Source organism: Capricornis sumatraensis, chromosome 16 (genome assembly GCF_032405125.1).
Source record: "Capricornis sumatraensis isolate serow.1 chromosome 16, serow.2, whole genome shotgun sequence".
NCBI classification, from domain to species: Eukaryota; Metazoa; Chordata; class Mammalia; order Artiodactyla; family Bovidae; genus Capricornis; species Capricornis sumatraensis.
Genome location: NC_091084.1, coordinates 78,324,847 through 78,348,873, shown reverse-complemented (window position 1 = coordinate 78,348,873; position 24,027 = coordinate 78,324,847). Strand labels below are relative to the sequence as shown.

The 24,027-nt window shown below is 47.7% G+C and overlaps 1 protein-coding gene across 1 annotated transcript in view; it reads right to left on the bottom strand.

Moving 5' to 3' along the window:
• PTPRJ (protein tyrosine phosphatase receptor type J) overlaps positions 1 to 22,934 on the bottom strand; it is a gene marked incomplete at its 5' end in the record, with an annotated part of 41,564 nt that extends 18,630 nt beyond the window's left edge. Inside the window, 10 exons of the mRNA XM_068988055.1 lie at positions 560 to 647; positions 2,972 to 3,096; positions 3,261 to 3,471; positions 5,275 to 5,406; positions 9,039 to 9,329; positions 11,641 to 11,916; positions 12,681 to 12,938; positions 16,944 to 17,201; positions 20,832 to 21,098; positions 22,811 to 22,934. Of these exons, the coding sequence (XP_068844156.1) occupies positions 560 to 647; positions 2,972 to 3,096; positions 3,261 to 3,471; positions 5,275 to 5,406; positions 9,039 to 9,329; positions 11,641 to 11,916; positions 12,681 to 12,938; positions 16,944 to 17,201; positions 20,832 to 21,098; positions 22,811 to 22,934 (2,030 nt within the window). The remainder of the gene's footprint in view (positions 1 to 559; positions 648 to 2,971; positions 3,097 to 3,260; positions 3,472 to 5,274; positions 5,407 to 9,038; positions 9,330 to 11,640; positions 11,917 to 12,680; positions 12,939 to 16,943; positions 17,202 to 20,831; positions 21,099 to 22,810) is intronic.
• Between the last annotated feature and the right edge of the window lie 1,093 nt (positions 22,935 to 24,027).

Here is a 24,027-nt window from a genome sequence, read left to right as displayed (position 1 = left end):
AGTAACAGTGGCAAATAACGACACAAAAACATCAGAAAATTGGTTGAATAATTTCCATATAGCTGAACACTCGATAGCCACTTAAAATGAAGACCTGGAGCTGTCCACAATGTCTTAAGAACAAAAGCAAGCCAGAAAATAACATGTATAATATGATTGTTTGTGGGTATGTGTATTTATGAGTTTTGTAGTCACATCCATGTTAAGAGCAGTTTTCCACCGTGTAAGTATGGGCTATTTCTTGTCTTTCTGTTTTTTATTGTTGCTTTTGTCATAGGTATGTATAAGTTTACTTTAACAAGAAATGATAAAGCTGTTTTTGACCTCACCCTCAAAAAAAAAAAAAAAATAGAATCTAATGCAAAAAGCTAGACCAGAGGCACTGCCTATCAACCCAGGAGGGCAGGGCGTCAGAGAAAACCAGGTACAGGACGCATCAGAAGTTCCGGGCCAGGAGGAAGCCCAGGGCACAGACGCACCGCAACGCACTCACGCAGGCTCTTGCTCAATCAACTGATAATACGTGTAGCATATCATGATTAGCATAAGCAGCGGTCACCTTTTCTTCCTCCAGAAGATGAAGCCTCCCACAGCCACGATAACCAGGGCACCAAAGATACATCCGAACACGGCTCCACAGATGACGCCTGGGGAGAGTCCACACGGGAGGCACGTCGGGAGGTGCTCACAGACAGCTCGTGTGGCGGGGGGGGGGGGGGGGGGGGGTGGCAGAGGGCGGGTAATAGCTCTGGACATAAAACGTGTGTGTGTCTGTGTGTGTGTGTTAGGGGTGTGTATGTGTGTGGTATGTCTGTGTGTATGTCTGTGTAGTGTGTGTGTGTGTAGTGTGTGTGTGTGTGTGTGGTGTGTGTGTCGGTGTGTGTGTGTGTGGCAGAGGACAGGTAAATAGCTCTGGGCACAAAACGGGTATGACTGTGTGTGTGTGGTGTGTGTGTCTATGTGTGTGATGTGTGTTTGTGTGTAGTATGTCTATGTATGTCTGTGTGTATCCTGCCTGTGTGTGGTGTGTGTGTGTGTATCTGTCTGTGTCTGTGTGTGTATGTGGTGTCTTGTGTGTGTCTATGTGTGTGCGTGTGTGTGTGTATGTGGTGTGTGTATCTATGTGTGTGTCTGTGTCTCTGTGTGTGTCTGTGTATGTGTCTCTGTGTGTGTCTGTGGTTTGTGTCTGCGTGTGGTATATCTATGTGTATGTCTGTGTCTGTGTCTATGTGTGCACCTGTGTGTGTGTCTGTCTGTATGTGTGTCTGTGTGTGTCTGCGTGTATCTGTGTGTGTATGGTCTGTGTGTCCATGGTGTGCGTCTGCGTGTGTTGTGTGTATCTGTGTGTCTGTGTGTCTGTGTGTGTGTGGTGTCTATGTGTGTGTCTTTGTGTGTGTCTGTGTCTGTGTGTGTGTGTATGTGGTGTCTGTGTGTCTGTCTGTGTCTGTGTATGCACGTGTGTGTGTCTCTGTGTGTGTGTGGTGTCTATGTGTGTGTCTGTGTCTGTCTGTGTGTGTGCGGTCTGTGCGGTGTCTGTGTGTCTGTCTGTGTCTGTGTGTGCACGTGTGTGTGTGCGTGTGTGTGTGTGTGGCACAGGGCAGGTAGGCAGCTCTGGATGTGACCTAGCCTAGGTGTCTGGGAGCAGTCCTGGGCTCCCGGCCGCGGCTGCCTGGCTGCTCTGGGAAAGGCGCTACTCCCTCCACCTGCGACTGAGGCAGCTCAGCCACCGGCGGCTTTCGGGGGGTCCTCACCTGCCACTTCCTTCCCTCCCACAGAGGGGTGTGCAGCCCCCACATGCACGATGCCAAGCGGGCAGAGATGCTCTTGGTGAGCTCGGAGCCGGGCGGGAGCTCCCAGGGAATGGGCTGTGGGGGGTGTGGGGGTGCGGGAGCAGCCACAGTTTGAAAATTCCTGGACACGCAGTTCCACCGTTGACTTTTCGACACGAACGCCCACACGCCTGGGTGACATCAAACCCGTGTGCTTGCGGGGGAGGCTTTGGGGATCCCTGAACTTGGCTCCTGGGCTTCTTTGCTGAAGCCAACGGCTACCAAGTACAGAGACCAGACAAATAAACTGGCTGGCCAGTCGGCCTCTGGCCTGAGCAGAGGGGATGCACCCTGCCCGCTTCAGCCCTTGAAGCTCCTAAGTCACTTCACTCTGTGATAAAGGACAGGAGCACTCGACAGGGAGTCCAAGCCCAGAATGTCGGGCCGGCCCCCAAAGGCACCGTGCAACCTGGGGCCAGTCACTGCCCCTCTCTGGGCCTTAACACCCTCATTTCTAAAGCGGGGATTACACAGATAGAGAGCAGACTTCCGGTTGCCAAGGGGATGGCGGGCGGGGGGGAGGAAAGGACTGAGTTTGGGACCAGCAGAGGCAGAGTATCATGTCCAGGGCGGATGAACAGCAAGGCCTACTGCACACGGCACGGGGAGCTGCATCCCCACCCTGTGATAAACCGTAAAGGAAAAGAACGTAAGAAAGAGTATGTGTGTGTGCGTCTGTGTGTGTGTCTGAATCACTCTGCCATACTCCAGAGACAACACAACATTGTACATCAACTGTACTTCAATAAAACTTTTTAAAAATAAAATGCGCATCCGACAAGATGATTTCCATGGCTCCTTCTGATCCTAATAGTCAAGAGTTCCATTCACTGCAAGGGGCACGTGTGTCTGGCACACGGGCACACAAACCACTGCACTGGAGAGAAAGGAGCAAATAGAGCGTGCCGACTGGAAGTGCAACGGGCCTTCGGAGGAGGGACGTGGCCAGCAGGGGCTGGGGGGACCCCAGAAGAGGAAGCTGAGCTGGGTCCTGATGGCCAAGTGACATCTCAGCTTCTGCGAAAAGAGACCAGGCTTTCCAAGCCTCCTGGGGACCCAGGGAGGGGTGCAGATGCCCGTCCTTCTGTGGATACTGGAAGCAAAGCCTCAGTGAATTGCTAACAGCATTCTTGCCCCTCTACCTGGATCCTGGGGCAAGAAAACGGCCTCTGACCAGGGACCGAAGGACACGTAGCTCTCGTTCCCGTCTATGAGTCTCTTGCTGTGAGGGCTGAAGGCAATACTGGTGAATCCGGCCACACAAGCCCTGTGGAGTGACAAGGGAAAAAAAGAGGTGACTGAGACGTGACGTCCCAGGCACAGAGAGCTCCGCGCTCAGAGGCCCAGGCACAGAGAGGGCCTGCCGTCCCAGGCACAGAGAGCTCCGCACTCAGAGGCCCGGCCCGCGGAGAAAGAACCACGAGGCATTACCGATAGGAGCCCAGGGGTTCCAGCTTCCCGTTGTAGTAGCCGTGTGTGATGGACTCGTTGCCAACATCAACTTCGTATTTCAAGACTTCAGACAAGCCCTGAGCACGTCTCTTTGCTTCTGTCATTATGAGGTACGTCACATATGTATTCGAGGCCCTCCTTTTGAAGTCATCATATGTGAATCTCAAAATATCTGCCGATGGCGCAACAGCTAAGAAAGGCACACAGAAGGGAAGGCATAAGAAAGTGAGAAAGGGATCGCACGTCGGGTGGGGAGGCGGGTACAAACTGCTGGTGTAAGACAGGCTCCGGGATGCCTTATACAGCACAGAGGATGCACCCAGTACTGTGTAACAGCTGTAAACGGAGTGTAACCTTTAAACACTGTATACATCTTTTTTAAAGAGAAAGAAAGTGAGGTTCCCAGAGGTTCACTGTGTCTCCAGCGTTTCTAAACAATGACCTTGACAGTGAATGTTGGTGGTGACCCCTGCCATCTCTTACGTATGCTCTCTCTGCCAGGTTTTCCTTCTATTAAGTTCTAAGAGCTTTACTTACCTATTTAATCCCCACAATAATCTCATTGCACAGGCTGACTATCCCCACTGTGCAGACGGGGATACATCTGTACAGTAAGAAGGTCTGAGCTTTGGAACTTCCCTGGGGGTCCAGTGGTTAGGACTCTGAGCTTTCAAGGCCATGTAGGCTAAAAGAGACCTGGGCCCAAAGGTGGTGGAGTTGTATTTCTAACCCAGACCATCCGACGGGGAGTGTGTGTGACCTCACCCATCCCAGACTGGTCCTGATCAGGCTGGTCAGTATGCAACCTCATCTCCCCCATTCAGCAAAGATCTGAGCTTGGGATTTGCTGAAAACCTTCACAGCAAAATGACCAGGTGTCTGAAACAGTCAAAACAAAAGACAGAAAGAAAGAGAGCGACCGAGATCTCAACGTCTCTTTTTGAAATTAAGCCACAGGTTGACGACACCAGCGAATTCCTTGTCTTCCTGGATGTGCACTGCCCTGACAGTGGGTTTGATCTCTGTCTTCCTCAGGGAGATGAGGACGGAATCACAGGCCGCACGGCTGGGCAGGGACGGCACGGCATTGTTCACAGTTAAAGAATCACCAAAAAGCAAAGCCCGGCCCTTTTTTGTGTTTTGGCCATGCCACGTAATTTGCGGAGCTTAGTTCCCTAACCAGGATTGAACCCAGGTACATGGCCTTGAAAGCTCAGAGTCCTAACCGCTGGACCCTCAGGGAAGTTCCAAAACTCAGAGCCTTGAACCAAGCCTTGAACAAAGCACCTAGTCCCACCCACCCAGCCTTGAAGCCTTCCCTTCTTACTTCCAAGGAATGTAACAGCGCCCTTGAAGGACAGGCGGCATTTAATCCACCTCCTCTCTCAGCTGTGGCGATGCTCTTTGCCAGTTCCCACTGCAAATGCAATTTTTTTGTTGTTTTCTCCCAAGAAAAAGTCACCCTTTGAGGATCATTTGGGCGTGTGTGTGCGTGTGTGTGTGTGTGTGCATGCGTGCATATGTATGCACATGTGCAAGAGACAAAGTTGGTTAAAGCTACTAATCTGCTACCTAAAAGACTCTGTGTTGCAAAAGAGATGAAAAACCTAGCTTAGAGGTAAGCAATTCAAATCCAAGGGCCACAGCCAGCCAGCCACCCATTTTTGGTCAATTCTGGAATAGTCACTCTCACTCTTTCTGTATCTTCTATTGTTTCTTTCACGCGACAGCCGCAAAGTTGAGCAGCTGAGAAGACTGCAGAGCCTGCGAAGTTTAAAACGGTTTGCCGTCTGGCCCTTCGCAGGAAGTCTATCAACCTCTGACTGCACTCGTCAGAATTACACCCACTCATCCCCGGGTGAGTGCCAAAGTGTGGGCCGCGGTGTCAAACCCGACATGTGTCGGTCTCACTAATGTGCCTCGGTGAGCATGAAGTGGCGCCTGGTCACGCCATCACCCACCAGCTACAGAACCCATCAGGACCCCTCCTTACCATCCACACTGGTGAGAACAAGCGCGTAGGCTTTGATAGGTCCATGGCTGGCTTCAAACCCGGTGAACTTGACCTTCACTGAATTGTGACTGACAGATGTGATATTGGGGGACCCATCTGGAAGAGGGGGGTCTGAAACAGAACAACACAAAACACTTAAAACCAAAGAAGGAACAAAAGTATTCAGGAGAGGATTTGCTGTAGTGCCCCCCTCAAGATCCCCCCTGGTTCTGCATGCTGTGTGTTGGGCTCACACAAAGCAAATCCAGAAGCGAAGGGCGAGGGAGCGAACTGGTGGGGACAGAGGTGGGGGGTCCTCGGGGAGCCTGCCTAGCTGACAAGCACCCCTTCAGTGGGTCCAGCCACATTCCCAAGGGGGCCTCCTGGCAACCTCGTTTCTAGAAGGTAATGTGTCTTTCCTGTTTTCCGCTGGTCCTTCCTGACCCAGAAAGGCCAGGTTGCTTACCCTGAGAAGGGGGGCAGAAGGAGGAGAGCGAGACAGAGGCTGTGTAGGTGGAACGTCCAGTTGGGGACCTGGGAGCTGGACTTGGCCCCAGGACTGGTCGGTCAGCTGAGAACAATGACGGAGCAGGTACCCAGAGGGAAGCAAGGACCACGTGGAGAGAACACACTTCCTCCTGAGACCTGACTGCAGTCCTACTCTGCCCTTCATACCAAAGTCCTGATTGTTCCCTGCTGCTGCTAAGCCGCTTCAGTCGTCTCCAACTCTGTGCAACCCCATAGATGGCTGCTCACCAGGCTCCCCCATCCCTGGGATTCTCCAGGCAAGAACACTGGAGTGGGTTGCCATTTTCTTCTCCAATGCATGACAGTGAAAAGTGAAAGTGAAGTCGCTCAGTAGTGTCTGACTTAGCAATCCCATGGACTGCAGCCCACCAGGCTCCTCCGTCCCTGGGATTTTCCAGGCAAGAGCACTGGAGTGGGGTGCCGTCGCCTTCTCCATCATTTGTTCGCTAGGGATGGTCTAAAACTCCGCTAGAGAAACCCAGCTGACCCTCTTCCTGGAAATCAGAAGAGCCCACACAGAAACATTCTGAGTGGCCTTAAGCCACTTAAGACACAAAAGGAAAGAAAAGCTGAATAAAGATGATCCCTCTCCTCATACACACTCTACCTAACTTGTCTCCCATGTACAGTGTGAGTGTCTTCGCTATTATAATCAAGAGAGACTCAGAAAAGTGAACTCCAAAAAGACAAAGCCCACAGCCCAATTCTCCAAACACATGCTGTCCAGTATTCTTGCTGGGGAAATCCCATAGGCAGGGGAGCCGGGCAGACTACAGTCCACGGGGTGGCAAGAGTCGGACGTGACTGAGCAACTAAGCAACAATAAATCACTCTGAAAAGTAACTAGTCCAACTCTGGACGTAGAGTATCTCATTAATAACGTGTGTGTGTGTGTGTGTATGCACGCTCACTCATGTCCAACTCTGCAACCCCATGGACTGTAGCCCACCAGGGTCTTCTGTCCATGGGGATTCTCTAGGCAAGAATACTGGACTGGGTTGCCATGCCCTCCTCCAGGGGATCTTTCCCAACCCAGGGATCAAACCTGGGTCTCCTGCATTGCAGGTAGCTTCTTTACCAGCTGAGCTACCAGGGAAGCCCCATTAATAACTTACATTATACAAATTAAATGAAATTAAATGCTGAAATGATAACATTTTTAATATACTGGGTTAAATAAAATATGCTCAAAACTCATTTCAGAGACTTCCCTGGCAGTCCAGTGGTCCACACTTCCAATGCAAGGGTTCAATCCCTGGTCGGGGAACTAAGACCCCATATGCCACATAGAGCAGAAAAAAGAAATAAACACTTCATTTCAGCTGCTCTTTTCAGTTGCCTAATGTGGTGCCTAGGAAATTTTTTATTATACAAGAGGCTCATATGATTTACTACTGGAAGGCACAGCTCTAAACCATCCTCTGGCAACCTCTCAAGTAACTGACAGCAGTGGCAACTTGGAGGCGCTGTTCCCACGTCTTGGTGTCAACTGCCTCATCAGACACTGCAACACCCACTCCCACACCCCCGGTAGCTCTTTGCCTTCTAGCCCGCCAGCTGGGAGTCCCCAGCTCCCTGCCCCAAGACAGCATTCACCTCCAAGCCTGGAAATTCTTTCCTTCTCAATGCCTTTCTCAGTCCTACACTCAAGGGGCCCTGCCTGCCTGCACTGGGAAAATCCCCTGGAGAAGGACATGACAACCCACTCCAGGATTCTTGCCTGGGAAATCCCATGGACAGAGAAGCCTGTAGCGCTACGGTCCAGGGGGCTGCAAAAGAGTCAGACGCGACTGAGCAACTAAGCAGCAACATGAGAACATTCACTAGGAGGAATCTCTTGTGAATGACCCCAAAACAGCTGGGGAATTTGTTGACCCAGATTCTAGCGAAATATGAATCTTGACTGAGTTTCTCATAATAGTTTAAAAAAAAAAAAAGATTGTTGGGAGTTCCCTGGTGACCTAGTGGTTAGGATTTAGTGCTTTCGCTGCTGTAACCGGGGTTCAAATCTTAGTCAGGGAACTGAGATCCCACAAGTTGTGCAGCTTGGCCCAAAAAAAAAAGGATTGTTAAATTTTTTAATGTAATGGTAATAGGAATGCCAAAGAATTGATGCTTTTGAGCTGTGGTGTTGGAGAAGACTCCTGAGAGTCCCTGGGACAGCAAGGAGATCCAACCAGCTCATCCTAAAGGAAGTCAGTCCTGAATATTCATTGGAAGGACTGAGGCTGAAACTCCAGTACTTTGGCCACCTGATGCGAAGAACTGACTCATTGGAAAAGACCATGATGCTGGGAAAGATTGAAGGCAGGAGGAGAAGGGGACAACAGAGGATGAGATGGTTGGATGGCATCACTGACTCAATGGACATGAGTTTGGGTAAACTCCGGGAGTTGGTGATGGACAGGGAGGCCTGGCGTGCTGTAGTCCATGGGGTCACAAAGAGTCAGACACAACTGAGCAACTGAACTGAACTGAATAGTAATGTAGTTATGTTTGAAAAGGGGCGGAAAGGAGTCCCTCTGTTGCATCAATACATGTGGAAAATATACAAATAAAATTATAGAATAACCAGGACTGGTCTCAAAGAGATCCAATAAGAGTGGAGGGGATATAAATGAAACAAGATTGGTCAAATGCCCACAAATGGTCAACTGAGTGATGATGGTACATGGGTCCCATTACACTGTCCTGTGCTTTCGTGTCTATTTGAACATTTCTATAAAAATTCTTTGTTTTAATGCAGTAGAGGAACTTACCACTTAAAAGAATATGTGGCAACAAATTGTTGCATAAAACAAAGGCAACTTTTGGAATGTAAAAGATAATTCTCACTAAATTTCTATAGATTATAGTTTCTATGCCTCCCTTGTGATTAGGCTGGTAAAGAATCGGCCTTTAATGTGGGAGACCTGAGTTCGATCTCGGGGTTGGGAAGATCCTCTGGAGAAGGGAAAGGCTACCCACTCCAGTATTGTGGCCTGGAGAATTCTATGGACTGTATAGTCCATGGGGTCGCAAAGAATCGGACACGACTGAGCAACTTTCACTCACTCACTATAGTTTCTGTAGACTATATAGACTAGATTTCTACAGAACTGGGTTAACAAAAACAAATATTTTGGATAAATTTTTTTTAGAAACAGGTTTCCAACAACACTTGGCAGAGCCTCTGGGTCAGCTTTCCAGGAGTAATCAAATGACCTGCTGGCTACCCTGCCCTCCGGGAAGCCCACCTGTGATGCCAGAGAGGCAGGTGTTTCGGGCGGGCGGTGCCTTCTTGTTACAGGACCAGGTAGCAATGCTGATGTCGTACAAGGTAGAAAAATTCAAATGCGTGACTTCCATCGTGAACTCAGAGCCGTTCTTTGAGGAGCAGCCCTCCACGGTTGTTGTATTTTTCCAGTATCCATGGCTGACCTCCAGCTCAAAGCCTGTGTTGGTGCCTAAAGGGCAGGCCCACCTAAGGACCAAAGTGGCCTTCTTGGGGACTGCTTCACACTCGAAGGAGGCTACCGGCTCAGGGTCTGCAAGGCAAGCACAGCACATCATGAGATTCTTGGACGTTTGCCTTTGCAAACACTTAAGCTTGGGATGCCTGGCCCGTTGGTGATGAGGAGACAGCAGTGGGGAAAGGCAGAAGAGGCAGAGACTGACCTTGAATCAGGCCTTACTGAACTTTGTGACCTTGGGTCAGCCCCAGCTGCAGGACTATCTGAGGATTAAATGAAACGGTGGCCATCAGGCTCCAGGCTGGGAGAGCACAAGGGCCCATGAGACGTAGCTACCTTACGCTGGGAGTGGTAGCAATTTCTCCACCTGCGTCCCCTCATCTGGGCACCCTCTTGACCATCGTTCTGGAACAGGCACGGTTAATACTGTCCCATTTTGCAGCTGAATCAACTGAGACTTAGATTAAGTAATTTGCTCAAATGACATGGCTGGCCAGTGGCAAAGCCAAAACAGATCTTGGCTTTTCTAAATCCAAGTCCAGGGTGTTTTCTACATACACAACAGGCTGAATAATCAATGGTAAACGGCACCCGTTTCTTCATCTTTAACATGGGGTGTTATTTGTCTCTATCCATTTGAACGGCTTCCCTGGTGGCTCTGCGGTGAAGAATCTGCCTGCAACGCAGGAGACCCAGGTTCAATCCCAGGGCCAGGAAGATCCCCCGGAGGAGGACATGGCCACCCGCTCCAGTACCCTTGCCAAGAGAACCCCAGGGACAGAGGAGCCTGGCGGGCTCCAGTCCATGGGGTCTCAGACTCAGACACGACCGACTCCGCTAAGCAGCAGCATCAGGATTTTATTAAGTATCCACAGAAAGCTGACATAAATGGAAAACTCTTTCAGATCCCAGTGGTGTCTCCAAAAATAAATAAATGGAAAACTCTGTGTTAATGTACTGGGGGTGGGGATATTATCACGACTTGAACATTGCAGTGTTTTAAAGCAGAAAAAGTTTTAAAGCGTCACCCAAGCACAGCGCCCACATTCTCCACCTGAGGCCTGGAAGGACCACCTGCCCAATACAATCCCCCTCCCACAGTCCTGTCCATCCACCCCCCGACTCATAAATGCTCACAGATATCTTTCTCTTGCTACAGGGAACCATGACTGCAGCTATGATAAATATTAGCAGTGGAAGCCACCCACACGCCGAAGGTCAGAGTCTAGACCCAGTGAACAGAGTTCGAGTTAACACAGGGGGCTCAGAGCTGCCAGCATCTCATGCCACTCCACGTGAAAGGTCAGAGGTCATCGAGGTCCCAGCCCCTACACTACCAGGGAGGCTGATCTGCTGAGATCCCTGCCCCACTTCCAGATCAGCCTGAAGACACCTGAAGGGCTTAGTCTAAGGAAGAAAGGCAGCAAGTGCAAAGTGGGTAGGGGATAAGATGGCCCACAGGTCCAGAGGGGTAAAGGTCCCGCCATCAGAACTGTGAGCAGGACTCACAGCCGTTCACCAAAAATCCCGCCACTCACTCTCTGAAAGCTCCTTCAGTTAAACACAGGGCTCTTCTCTTCAAACAATCACACTTTTTGCATTGAGAGATAAGGATCAAGAAAAGTGAAGACTCTGAGCATCCCTTTTTAACTATATCCTTTCTGTCTTCTTCAGGGTAAAAGCCAAACTATTCAGCTGCAAGGCCTGACATCAGCTGTGCCCTGGCCCCTCACCCCGTGGGCCTCACCTCCTCCACCTCCCCCTCTTGCTGCCGTGGCTCCACCTCTGCCATCCTGACCTCCTGCTCTTCCTCCAGCACAGCAGGCACACTCCAGGCCCAGGACCTCCGCACTGGGGCTGCCCGTCTCTCCCGTCCACGTGACTGGCTTCACTTCCTGCAAGTCTTTGCTCAAAAGTCACCTTTTCGACAAAGCCTTCCCCAAGATAAACATCTCATTTCTCCTATCCTTTCTACTTCTCTTTCCTCAGCAGTAATCGTCACCTAATAACCTACGTTTCTCGCTTATTAGGTCTTCTGCCACCAGAATGAAAATTTCAGAAAGGCAGGGACTCATCTGTGACCTTTGACAGTACCTGACACACAGTAAATGCTCAGGACATATCTGCTGAATGAATGAACAACGAGGGCAGCAAGACAGCACTAATGAGATAATAGGATGCTCACACACCCCACAGAAGCTAACGAACTCGAGGGGCTTCCCTGGTGGGCCACTGCAGCGGGGTGAAGGTTCTACCCCTGGTTGGAAAACTAAGATGCCATGGTGGTCGGCAAGAAAACTAATCAACTAGAGTTTATTGCAAGGACCTATGTGCAAGGTCAGCATGATACAAGAAGGAATCCAAGAGGCCCCTGAGGACTACTCACCTGTACAGAATGACTGCCTGCCGGGTGCAGGTGACTTGACATCCCCCACCTGCGTGAAGATCTCTACGGTGTAGGAGGAACCAGGTATTAACTTGGTGACTGTAGCATGGGTAACGCCGATGCCTGTGACTACTGGCGTGGCATTGCTGGAACTTCCATTCTGCCCAATAAGAAGGCAGTAGGTGTAGTTTGAAGAGGCTTTATCAACATTCTGCCAGTTTAAGGTTGCTGCTGTGGTATTGGTCATTATCTCAATGCTGGACACCTTGTTGGGCCCTTAAGTTTTAGGGGAAAAAAAAAAAGGATGGATTAACTTGAGCCATTTTATTGACTGCATCTAAAAATAGCCTGGAAATTTTTTTTCTTTTTTTTTTCATTAAATTTAAAATAAAAATAGACTGGTCCTTTGGGTAAAGAATAAATAAAGCTAATACTTGCTGGGATCAAAAAAGAGGAGGCTTCCCCAAAAAGACATTTAGAAAATAATTATGCAGATTAAATCTCAAAAGAACTGAAGCTTTTCAAACTTCTTTTAATACTTTATCTGAAATCTATTTTCAAGATGTAATTTCCCACTTGTTTTTAAAATATGATTAATGAAACAAAAATATACAAAAAAGACATTATCAACTTCCATCTCTACCATATATTTAGGTCAAATATTAGCAAAGCATGTCCCTCACTGGTGCATGCGAAACTGCTTCCTTTGGGCAGCATCTTCCATGCCAACATGACCGGGTGACCCCTCCTCCAGTCTGTATTCCCAAGGAATGAATGAATAGTGATGCTTCCCATGCTTATGGGATGCCCCTCTGCTTCGGAAGACAATTCCAAGTTCACATGGCTTAGCACCAGTGCCGCCAGGGCAGGGCAGAACGTTGGCTGAGCCCAATGTCTTCAGCTTACTTGGTTTCACACTGTACCTGGAGCCCAGAAACATAAGGGCCTCTTGCCTCATCACTGAACCTGTGCTTATTTCCCCTCCTCCAGGTGAAAGGCTGGGAAAATGCTTCCTCAGGAGGGTGTCCTAAAACACTCACGTGTGTACTGCAGAGTGGAGTTGGCCACCCCCTGGACCAAGTTCATCTTGGGGGTGACTGTGATTGTATATAAGGTGCCCGGGGTCAGGCCGTGGAAGGTGATCCCTGTGTGAGAACTGTTTTTCAAATCAGAGCCGTGTTCAGACCATATTTCTACGCTGTAGATGTACCCGGTAGCGTTGTCTGTGTTCTGCCACTGCAGCTGCATGTCGGTTGTGGTGACGTTAACAACACGGATGTCAAACACTGCACTGGGGTCTGGGCAGAGGAAAGGAAGAAAAAGGGAAGTCTGTCAATGACCATCGTAATGTCCAGCTTTATTCTAAAGTATCTGCCCAGAGAACCTGCTCTTCTGTCATCAAATGAGTTCACAAAGGGCAACCTCTTAACACTTAGGCGAGAAACAGTTTCTTTCAAGAATCTTGGCTCTTCTGCAACACCAATGAATTTACCAACCTATCCTATCAGTTCTCTGGCCTTTTGCTTTTGTCATAGAGACATCCCCTTGGTTTGGGGGTGGTTGGGAGGGGGTCTTCTAGAGTGGAAACCATGCTCAGTTTTTCTTAATCTGAGTGCTAGTGACCAGATGGGTTCGGTTTGTAAAGATGCATCAAATTATGCACTTAGGATGTGTGTGCGTTTCAAAGTGTGTATTATATCTCAGCAAAGTTTTTTAAAAACCACTCCCTCGGAAGAAAACATCTTTCTATAACATAGGCAGGCATACTGAAGAGAAAAACTGAAATGGAGAGTTGACACTGTGTGGGATCAGTTGAGGCTGGAGTGCGGAAGGCGGAGAAGCCACGGGGCCGCATCCTCACAGCAGGGAGTCAGAAGCGAAACTACCCAGAGTGCTCTGGGCTCTGCACTCACCGTCTCACCTCTACACACTGAACCAGCCGCAATATAATTGCACAGAATCTTTTTTTTTAAGATTTTTTTTTAACAAGGACCATCTTTAAAGTCTTTATTGAATTTTGTGGTAGTAAAATAAAAAGGGTGCAATAGTTAGCATCTGAACCATTTGTAAGTGTACAACTCAGCAGCGTTAAATACATTCACAGTGTGGTAACACCATCATCACTGTCTAAACACAAAGCGTTTCATGATGCCCAACACAAACTCTGTTCCCATGAAATAAGAACTCGTTCCTCCCTTCTCCCCGCTCCTCTATCTTCCGTCTCCATGAATGTGCCAGTTCCAGGCGCCTCACATAAGTGGATTTACGTGGTAGTTGTTTTTCCACGTCGGGCTTTTTTCGCCTAGCATAATGCTTTCAAGGCTTATTGCCACTGTAGCATGTCTTGGTACATCATTCCTGTGTGGCTAAATAACATTCTATTGTGGGGCTTCCCTGGTGGCTCAATGGTAAAGAATCCACCTGCAATGCAGGAGACACGGGTTCAGTCCCTCGGACTGGAAGCTACCCTGCGGGAGGAAAGGGCAACCCACTGTAGGATTCTTGCCTGCAGAATCCCATGGACAGAGGAGGCTGGTGGACTACAGTCCACAGGGCTCACGAGTCAGGCACGACTTAGCAACTAAATAACAACAACTATTCTATTATATGGATATAACACATTTCATCTGCTGATGGACACTTGGCTGCCTCCACCTTTTAGCTATTGTGAATCATGCTACTATGAATGTTGGTGTAGAGAAATAGGTTCAAGTCCCTGATTTCAATTCTTTTAGAAATATGTATACATGTAAGAGTGGAATTGCTGGGTCATCCAGTACTTGCTTCCCTTTTTCAAGATCACCTTTAATGCTGTTACATTGATTCTCCCCCAGTAACAGCTCTTGATTTCCATTCATTGGGACGATTATAAGCAATAGTACAAGAGATGCCTTCTCCTTACAAATAGTCCTAAATTACTTCTGCAGTTGCTCCATATCGAAGTGCAGTCCACACCATGGTTAAGACCTCAGTCTTCAAAGTCAGACAGAGGCCAGTTCACTCCCTTGTCACCCTGGGTCAGTTACTTAAGTTCACAGACTCCCGTTTCCTACTCTATAAAATAGAGATGATAATAGTACCTACCTCATAGAGTTGTGTTCAAAATGTTTAAATACAAAGGCTGAGAGCCCAGCACTTTGTAGACCCCCACTACATAATGTTATTATTGGATTAAACCCTGGGAATTGGCAAGTCACACAACATCAAAGGGACCCAAATTGTGATCCCCTTACCATCAACTACATTCTCAAAAAGAGAGAAAAAATATATATGTTGATACTATAACCTGATCTCAAAAGTCTAATCTGAAAATCAGACTTGAAAAGGAATTATGCACTTCATCTGAGGCATGCATTTTAGCAGTTCCCTTATTTTGGAAGCAGATCTTCCAAATAACCATCAATGCTTAATCCAACCAACAGAGTTGAGAAAACCCACACAAGGAGAATCTCAAGAGCCCAACTGACTTCACACATGGCTCAAGGAATCAGCCCCATTTCTTTACTCTTTCCTTCTGTAGAAAGGATTTCAAGTCCCTTCAATCAAAGAGCAAGCATACTGGATGTTCTCTAAGCTTTCCCCAAAAATTTCATTTCAAATTTCAAAGGTAACAATAATGAACAATGAATTGGTTTCATGAAATACTTTTATCAACATCAATCAGCCTCATAAAACTAACAAGACCACTGCATCACAATATTGTTCATAAAAGACTGTAATGATCTGCCTGTCCAACAACAGGCAAATGGTCAAGCAATTTATAATACATCCAGACCAGCAGTCTGAACCTCTTCACCTTCTGAAAAAATATTGAGGCTCTCAGAGAATTTTTATTTATTTAGGTTATATTTATGTATGCTATAACAGAACATCTTTAATGAGGAAATGCTTAAAATGTAAGAATACAAATCATACATTCCATGAGCCAACAGAAGGATGATGCCATCCCATGTCACACTCCATCTGGAAAATTCCACTGTACACTTATCATGAGAGAATGAGAGTGAAAAAGCCACAGAGTATTCTAGTAGTATTATGATAATACTAATACTTCACAGACCCCCTTGAAAGAGTCTAGGGGACCACCCCAGAGGTCCCCAGACCACACTTTGAGAACCACTGATCTAACCAAGGGTCAGCAAACTTTTTCTATATGGACCACAGAACAAATATCCTAGGCTTTGCAGGCCATGTATTCTCTGTTGCGACTATTCGTTTCTAGCATGAAATAAGTCAGAGACTTTATATAAAGAAGTGACTATGGCTTCATGCTCATGACTTCCCTGGTGGCTCAGATGGTAAAGTGTCTGTCTACAATGCAGAAGGCCTGGGTTCCATCCCTGGGTCGGGAAGGAAATGGCAATCCACTCCAGGACTATTGCCTGGAAAATCCCATGGAAGGGCCTGGTAGGCTATAGTCCATGGGGTCGCAAAGAGTCGGACATGACTGAGCGACTTCACCATATAAAAAAAAACAGGCAGTGAGCCAGATTTGACCCATGGACCACTATTGTCTGCTGACTCCTGATTTGGACAATGGAATGTCAGGCAGATATTAACATTAATCTGCAGGAATATTTATGCTGATAGGGAAGAACAGTCATAATAAACTTGAATAGAAAAAAAAGCAGATTTTAAAAAACACGTGTAGAGGATTTTAATACTTGTAAAACACACACGCACACATACATACATACACCTTTATATATCTTAACATTCTAGAAGAGCAGTCCACAGCCTTTTTGGCACCATGGACTGGTTTCATGGAAGACATTTTTCCACAGACAGGGGTGCTTTCCATAGAGGGGTGGTTTGGGGATGATTTTCATAAAGAGCACACAACGTACACCCCTCGCGTGCGCAGTTCACACGAGGGTTCACACTCCTATGAGAATCTAATGCCATGGCCGATCTGACAGGAGGTGGAGGTCAGGCAGTAAATGCGAGCGATGGGGAGTGACTCCTTCACCCACCACTCACCTGCTGCTGTGCAGCCTGGTTCCTAACAGGACACAGATCAGTACCAGTCTGTGGCCCGGGGGATGGGGACCCCTGTTCTAAAACATCATGCATCAAAAGCTGTTAGTGATTATTTCTGGCTGTTGGTTTACAGGCGATTTTTCTTTTTGTTTATCTGTATTTTAGATAATGAATATGCATTGCTGTCATTAACAATTTTTTAAAAGGTCTTTCTTAGATAATTAAACGAAGAGCAGCATTTGGAAATTTTGACATGTAAGGTTAATACTGATTTCCCTTGAGAAACATAACTAATTCACAGAAAATACAGCCTATTTGCTTACCAGTTGTAGTGGAAACTGTTTGGGAATCCCCTTTAGTCCCATTTGGTCCTTGTGGATATATGTCAAAATGATACTTGGTTCCAGGGTATAAGTCAACAATGACAATACTTTGTTTGGTGGTGGTGATGATTTGAGGTTTTCCAGCTTCATGAGGTGTGATATGTATCTCAAAAGAATGAGAGTCATTGCTGTTCCATGCTAAGCCAACTTCCTTTGTGCTGACGCTTGTCACTCTAAAGTCAGAAACTGGACGGGGGGCTGTGTGCAGAAAGCAAATGACTAGATTAAGAATCTATTTCTCCAGAAGACAAGGGTGACTGAATCTCACAAAATATTTACACAGAGATTAAATGTACACTTGGTAACACCTGACCTCTCTTTTTCTCTTCTTTTTATCATCATCTGCAACATAAGCCCCTTAGGAACTCATGTTTCTAACCATCAGGAGAACAATTGGCCACAGGAGTTCAGACACCAGTTAAGTTGTACAAAGTCATTCAAAGGAAATGAGAAGAGGCGTGAATTCCCGAGGGTTCGGGGCTCGGACCCTGGAGTGGGTCCTTGGCCACTGCCAGCAGTTTTATCTTGCATACAACACTTAGCCGCCCAGAGTCTTTTTTTAACGATGTAGAGCAGAAGGTGCTGTTGACTCCCAAAATTCATCCCCCTCCATTTTCTTTAAACATACACTCCCAGATTTTTAGCAATGTACATGACTCTTGGCGGGGAAGGCAATGGCGACCCACTCCAGTATTCTTGCCTGGAAAAATCCCATGGGTGGAAGAGCCTGATAGGCTGCAGACCATGGGGTCGCTAAGAGTCCAACATGACTGAGCGACTTCACTTTCACTCTTCACTTTCATGCATTGGAGAAGGACATGGCAACCCACTCCAATATTCTTGCCTGGAGAATCCCAGGGACAGAGGAGCCTGGTGGGCTGCCGTCTATGGGGTCGCACAGAGTCGGACACGACTGAAGTGACTTAGCAGCAGCAGCAGCAGCACATGACTCTTGGAGATTTAAAAAACTACATTTCCCGGCCTCCCTTGAAACTAGCCATGTTGACTAAGTTTTGGCCAATGGGATGTGAGTATAAGAACAATATGGCTCCTAAGAAGCAACCTTAAAGGGGGGAGCACTATTTTCTATCCTTTCTCCTCCTTGTAGCTGAACTGTGGGTGTGATCCCTGGACTCAGGCTACCTGGCTCTAGAACCAACAACGTGGCAGTGGCTGCAGCCTCGTGATGCCCAGCAAGCAAATGTATACATTCTAAGAGCCAACAACTACAGCCTGGTACTGACTGTGACACTGCTGGGGACTCCCTGGGTGGGGAGTTCTGCACCCTTAGACTGGGGGTCACTTCTGGGTCCCAGGCTAGACCCTGCACCTCACGTGTTATGAGCTGAATTATGTCCCCTCAAAATTCTTATATTAAAGTCCCAACCTATAGCACCTCAGAATCTGACTATACTTGGAGATAAGGTTTTTAAAGAAGTGTTTAAGGTAAAATGAGGCCATTAAGGTAGGTCCTAAATCACAACAATTAGTATCCTTATAAGAAGAAATTGGAAGGGACTATATTCAATATCCTGTGATAAACCATAATGGAAAGGAATATAAATATGTTTAACTGAGTCACTTTGCTATACAGCAGAAATACAACATGGTAAATCAACAGTGTTTCAGTAAAATAAAATAAAGAGGTGATTGGGACACAGGCACGCACAGACAAAAGGGCAGTCATGTGAAGACACAGGGAGGAGCTGGCCATTACAAAACCAAGAAGGCAGATCTCGGAAGAAACCAGCCCTGAATCACTTGATCTCAGACTATTTGCCTCCAGACTGTGAGAGAGCAGATTTCTGCTGCTAAAGCCTCCCAATCTGTGGTGCTTGTTACGGCAGCCCTAGCAAATTAACACATCAGCCCTTCCAATGATTCTATAAACTCTCAATTCCCAAGATTAGATCCTTCTCAGCCTCAAATAGCTCACAGTCTCTCAGCCACAAAAAGGAATGAATTTGAGTCAGTTGTAGTGCTGTGAGGGAACCTAGAGTCTGTTATATAGGCTGAAGTGAAGTCAGGAAAGCAAGGATCATACGTTAACACATGTATATGGCCTCTAGAGAAACGGCACTGATGAACCCAGTAGAAACGGGCTTGTGTGCACAGTGGGGGAGGTGAGGCTGGGACAGACTGAGAAAGTAGCGTTGCCATATATATACTATCAGGTGTAAAACAGTTAGTGGGGAACCGTTATATGACACAGGGAGCCCAGCCAGCCTGGCACTCAGGGATGGCCTAGAAGGGTGCGATGAGGGGAGGAGAGGGGGGCTCAAGAGGTAAGGGATATATATAGAGAACTACGACTGACTCTTGTCGTCGTACGGCAGAAACCAACGCAACACTGGAAAGCAATTTTCCACAAGTTAAAATAAAAAACAAAAACACTGCAGTGAGCTCACGGTTCCTGTTTCTTGCTCTGAGCCGTAGCTAAGACTCTACCATCCCATCCTTAGCCCTGGGCTTAGCACTGGGCTTCTTTTACAGTGAGAGAGAAACAAACTCCTGTCTCAGATACTTGGGGAGTTTGTTACTTACAGTGAACCTAATCTTAACAGAGAGATTAAATATTTTTTTTAAAAAGTAGAAGGTGAAAAAAAAGGAAGCAGATTTCATTTAGTCCAAAGACCCAGTCAGAAGACATTTGTAAGAATGCCTAAGGTGCCTTGCAGGAAGCATCAGACACGCGAATAACGCATTCTGATGGGATGAGCCCTGGGTCCAGAGCCAGGCACCCCTGGATTCAAGTCCCTGCCCTGCCGCTTGCCAGCTCTCTGGTCTTAGGCAAGTTCTTCAGCCATGTTGGGCTGCAGGTTTTTCATCTGTAAAACAGGGATCCTGTTTGGGGAAGAATGGATGCACATATAGGTATGGCTGAGTCCCTTCGCTGTTCACCTGAAACAATCAGAGCATTGTTAATCAGCTCTGCTGCTAAGTCGCTTCAGTCGTGTCCCACTCTGTGCGACCCCATAAGACGGCTGCCCACCAGGCTCTCCCGTCCCTGGGATTCTCCAGGCAAGAACACTGGAGTGGGTTGCCATTTCCAATCAGCTATACCCCAATACAAAATAAAAAGTTAAAAAATTAAATTAAATTTAAAAAAAAAACAGGGATCCTAACAGCTACCATGAAGACCCCTGTGATATATGCAAAGCTCCTGGCACAATGTGACACCAATACCATTGTGTAATATTAATACACTGTATTATTACATTACTGGCAGACCATTTTTGTTTTAATTATTGGCCCTTCTTTGGAACAGAAAGGTTTTCATTGCTGCCAATCACCTTATCTTTAAGAGAGATTCGAATGAGAAGAAAAAAAAAAAGAGAGATAGCTGCTTCCTGCTTCATTATTTTGTCAACATTCAAAGGACAAAGGCATGTGAACAGCCAGGTTCTTTTCATCTCCACATACCAATTTGCTCCCCGTCTCCACCTTGCTAGGATGGTTGCCACCAGCACAGACTGGGGCTCAGAGAGCCCAGCTGTCTGATCCCACCTCAGACACTTACAAGATGTGATACCTGCCCACAGCATCTCTCTCAGCCTGGAATTCCTCATCCACAAAATGAGGCCAATGCCAACCACGTCACAGATGTGTGAACATTAAAGGAAGACATGTCACACGATGCTGGGCGTGTGGGCAGGGTCAGTCAACAGTCACCATTGTAGGACTGAAAATCTTGAAGGTGCTAAGAGTCCCTGTGGACCCACACGCTGCACTGTGCGTTCCTCGAAAAAGGATCGGGGTTTGTCTCGTATCTGGGCCGGGCACATGGCCGGCAGGAAGAAAGGTTAGCAAAGCCATGAGTGGACTCACGGGTGTAAACCTGGATGAAGCCTGGTGTGCCCTCGGAACCGTCATCGAGGAAAGGGTACACCGTGATGTTGTACAAGGTGCCTGAGCTGAGCTCAGTGATGACGGCGTAAGTCTCATTGACTGTGAGACTGAAGGAATCTGTCTCGCCCACAACTTGTATCTTGTAGGTGTAGACTGAAGATGACTCGTTATCATTGATCTTCCAGGTCATGGTCGAGCTGGTGGCACTGATGTTCACAAATTTGATGTCAAAAACCTGACTGGGATCTGTGAAGACACAAGAGGGGTTCACCACCACCAGGGTGGCCAAGTCAGAGAGAGAGATGCTGTCATCAAGGCATCTCATCCAAGAAACACTCTCAGCAATTCTTCTTCCTGTTCGACACCATTTAACACAGCAGACCCAAGTGTAGACAGGGTCCCAGCAAAAGTCAGACAGCATCTTCAGTGAAGAAACAGCCTGGCTAATTGCAACTGCATATTTGATTTACCCTTCATTCTCCCTGTTAAGCTGACTAATCCTAGAGATGCAATAGATGCCTCAGACCACAATACGGACTCTACACGTGCCCGTCTAAGTGCTGGGTGGCCCCAAAAGTTCTCAGGCACAGATCCATCCAAGAATTAACACTATCTACACAATCAAGTAAAGATCACAGACTTTCGCACGAGGCAGGTTTGGGTTTCAAGGTGAGCTCTACTGAAGAGCCTAGTAGATCTGAGGAAAATCACTGAGCTCAGTTTCCTCATCTATTAAAAAAAATCAAGATAACAGCCGTAACTCCAGGAAAGAAAACACAGGAGCGCTAGCCATTCGTCCGTTATCTGCCCCACCCTCCCGATCCACCCTCTGGGCTTCTCCCGCCTGCTCTGTGTCCCCGCAATGCTGACCCACACACACTGCATCACTGGGGCACTCTGCCGGGCGAGCTGGAGCCAGGTTCCACCAGTGAGTGAAACGGGCAGGCTAGTGGGGGCTGAAGGAGAAAGCCACTGGAGCCTTCTCCTGACCACCTCCTGTTCCGGGTCACCAGGTCCAGCGTGGTCCAGCCCACCAGTTTCCTGCCTGCTACTCGGTGTTCTGACCTTGGTCCTCCAGCCTCCACCCTCCTCCCTCTGTTCTACGGATCTATGACAGCCTTCCAGAATAGATATATCTGGAGGAGAGGGGGTGTGTGTTTGTTTGTTTTAGTTTTTATTGGAATATATTTGATCTATAACGTGTTAGTTTCTGCTGTGCAGCAGAGAGACTGCCATGCAAAATAGATATATTTTTTGATAAGATAACCCAAATCGGTCTGTATCGCCTGCAAGCAAGCCCCCGAAGGCTACAGGCTACAGCATTCGTTTCTGAACCCACTGAGCATGGCTGTGTGATTTTCCATGTATTTTACCTCAACTCCCCTTCTGTTCTGAAATTTCCTGAGCCTGGGAACCATGCATTTCTTTATGCCCTCATTCGCGCTAATCCAAAAAGTCTCCAAAACTGTTCAATTTACAGAGTAAGAATGCTGACAGATTCTAGGTTAAAAAAGCAGCAGCGTGCATGTCAGCAAGTGACACAGGAAGGTCAGCATGCCTTTCAAGTTTAGGTCAAAAAAGAAAACTCATTTTCTCCTCTCAGGGTGAAAATACTTAACCAACATGGACAAAATGAATAACAACTTTCAAGAGAAAAACCTTACGCCAGTGTGCTTCCCTGGCCAGTATGCAGAGCTATAAAAGAATGAGCAAGGGAGCCCCTCACATCCGCACACAGTAGCTGCTCAATACGCTGTGATGAGGTCAAGGAAAGTAGAGCCTCGGCCACAGAGCTCAGAAGAAACTCCAGTGACCTGCTCTGTCCAAAATCTCTTCCAGAAAATTCTCGCCAACCACAAACTGACTTATGAAGCAAGAGAACTCAGGACCAGAATCACAGGAGACAGACTTTGCGCTAGGAAACTCTGGCTGAAGCCATTTCACAAAACTCCACATACTTGTTTTGAACTCTGTAGCCTGGGGCTGTCCTTCGGCACCGTTAACAGCTCGGGGATAGACCGTGGCCTTGTACTGTGTGTCAGGCTTTAACCTGAGAAGCAAGACTTTCACGGTGTCCTGGGCCAGAGAAGGGTCAGAGGACGGGCCTGCAAGTTCCAGTCGGTATTTGGACCCAGGGGTCGCGGGACCCCCAGGCAAGCTGTCTGTGTTGCCGGCATCTGTTTGAAACACAAAAGGTGAAGACACGACCTGAGACAGAGTGCATCCTGCCTGCTTTTGGCGCCGCTGCCCTCCCCAGCGAAGGATGCCACATTAGACAGGGCCCACAGCTGGCATTCCACGAACACCTGTTCCCTTTCTCCCCAGAAAGAGATCCACGCTCCTGGAAGAAGCCTGATATTTTTAAGCAATGGATTAGGGGGGTGTGTATGTGTGTACTGACTGATTCATTGATTGTGTGACACACGTGAGATCCTAGTTTAACGGTCAGGAACTGAACCCACGCTCCCCAGGGTTGCAAGGTGGCTTCTTAACCACTGACCTGCCGGGGCAGTCCCAGGAGCCTCGTTTTTTGGCAGGTATTTTGCATTGTACTTTTAGCACAGGTGTGTTAAGTCACTCACTTGTGTCTTTGTGACTCTATGGACTGTAGCCCACCAGGCTCCTCTGTCTATGGGATTCTCCGGGCAAGAGTGGGTTTCCATTTCCTTCTCCAGGGGATCGTCCCAACCCAGGGATTGAACCCGGGTCTTCTCCTGCATTGCAGGCAGACTCTATCATCTGAGCCACCAGGGAAGACCAGGTAGCACCACAGATACACGTGCTTTTCTCTCCAAAGCAGCTACTTGCATTGCCCTCCAACTTCTTCCAAGAACCCATCTTCTCCCACCCAACTCCAAACATGGATTTCCAGGGACAACCCTATGATTCATACTGGGCTAAGCAGAGCCCCACTCAAGGCATTCTTTCCCTGGACCAGATCCCTGCGGAGAGAGGGTAAAAGGCAGAACTGCTGGACCAGGGGGAAGGCCGGTTAAAAGAAGCAGGAAGAGAGACCAGAGTCACCTCAACTCTTCCTTCAAGGCCTTGTGGGTCAGAAGCCCACCTCTGTGACTCACCCAAGCCATTTTCTGTCGACAGGGGGCTTCCCTGTGTTTCATTTGATCCTAAAGGATACAGGGTGACCGTGTACTGACTCCCCAGCTTCAGGTCAGAA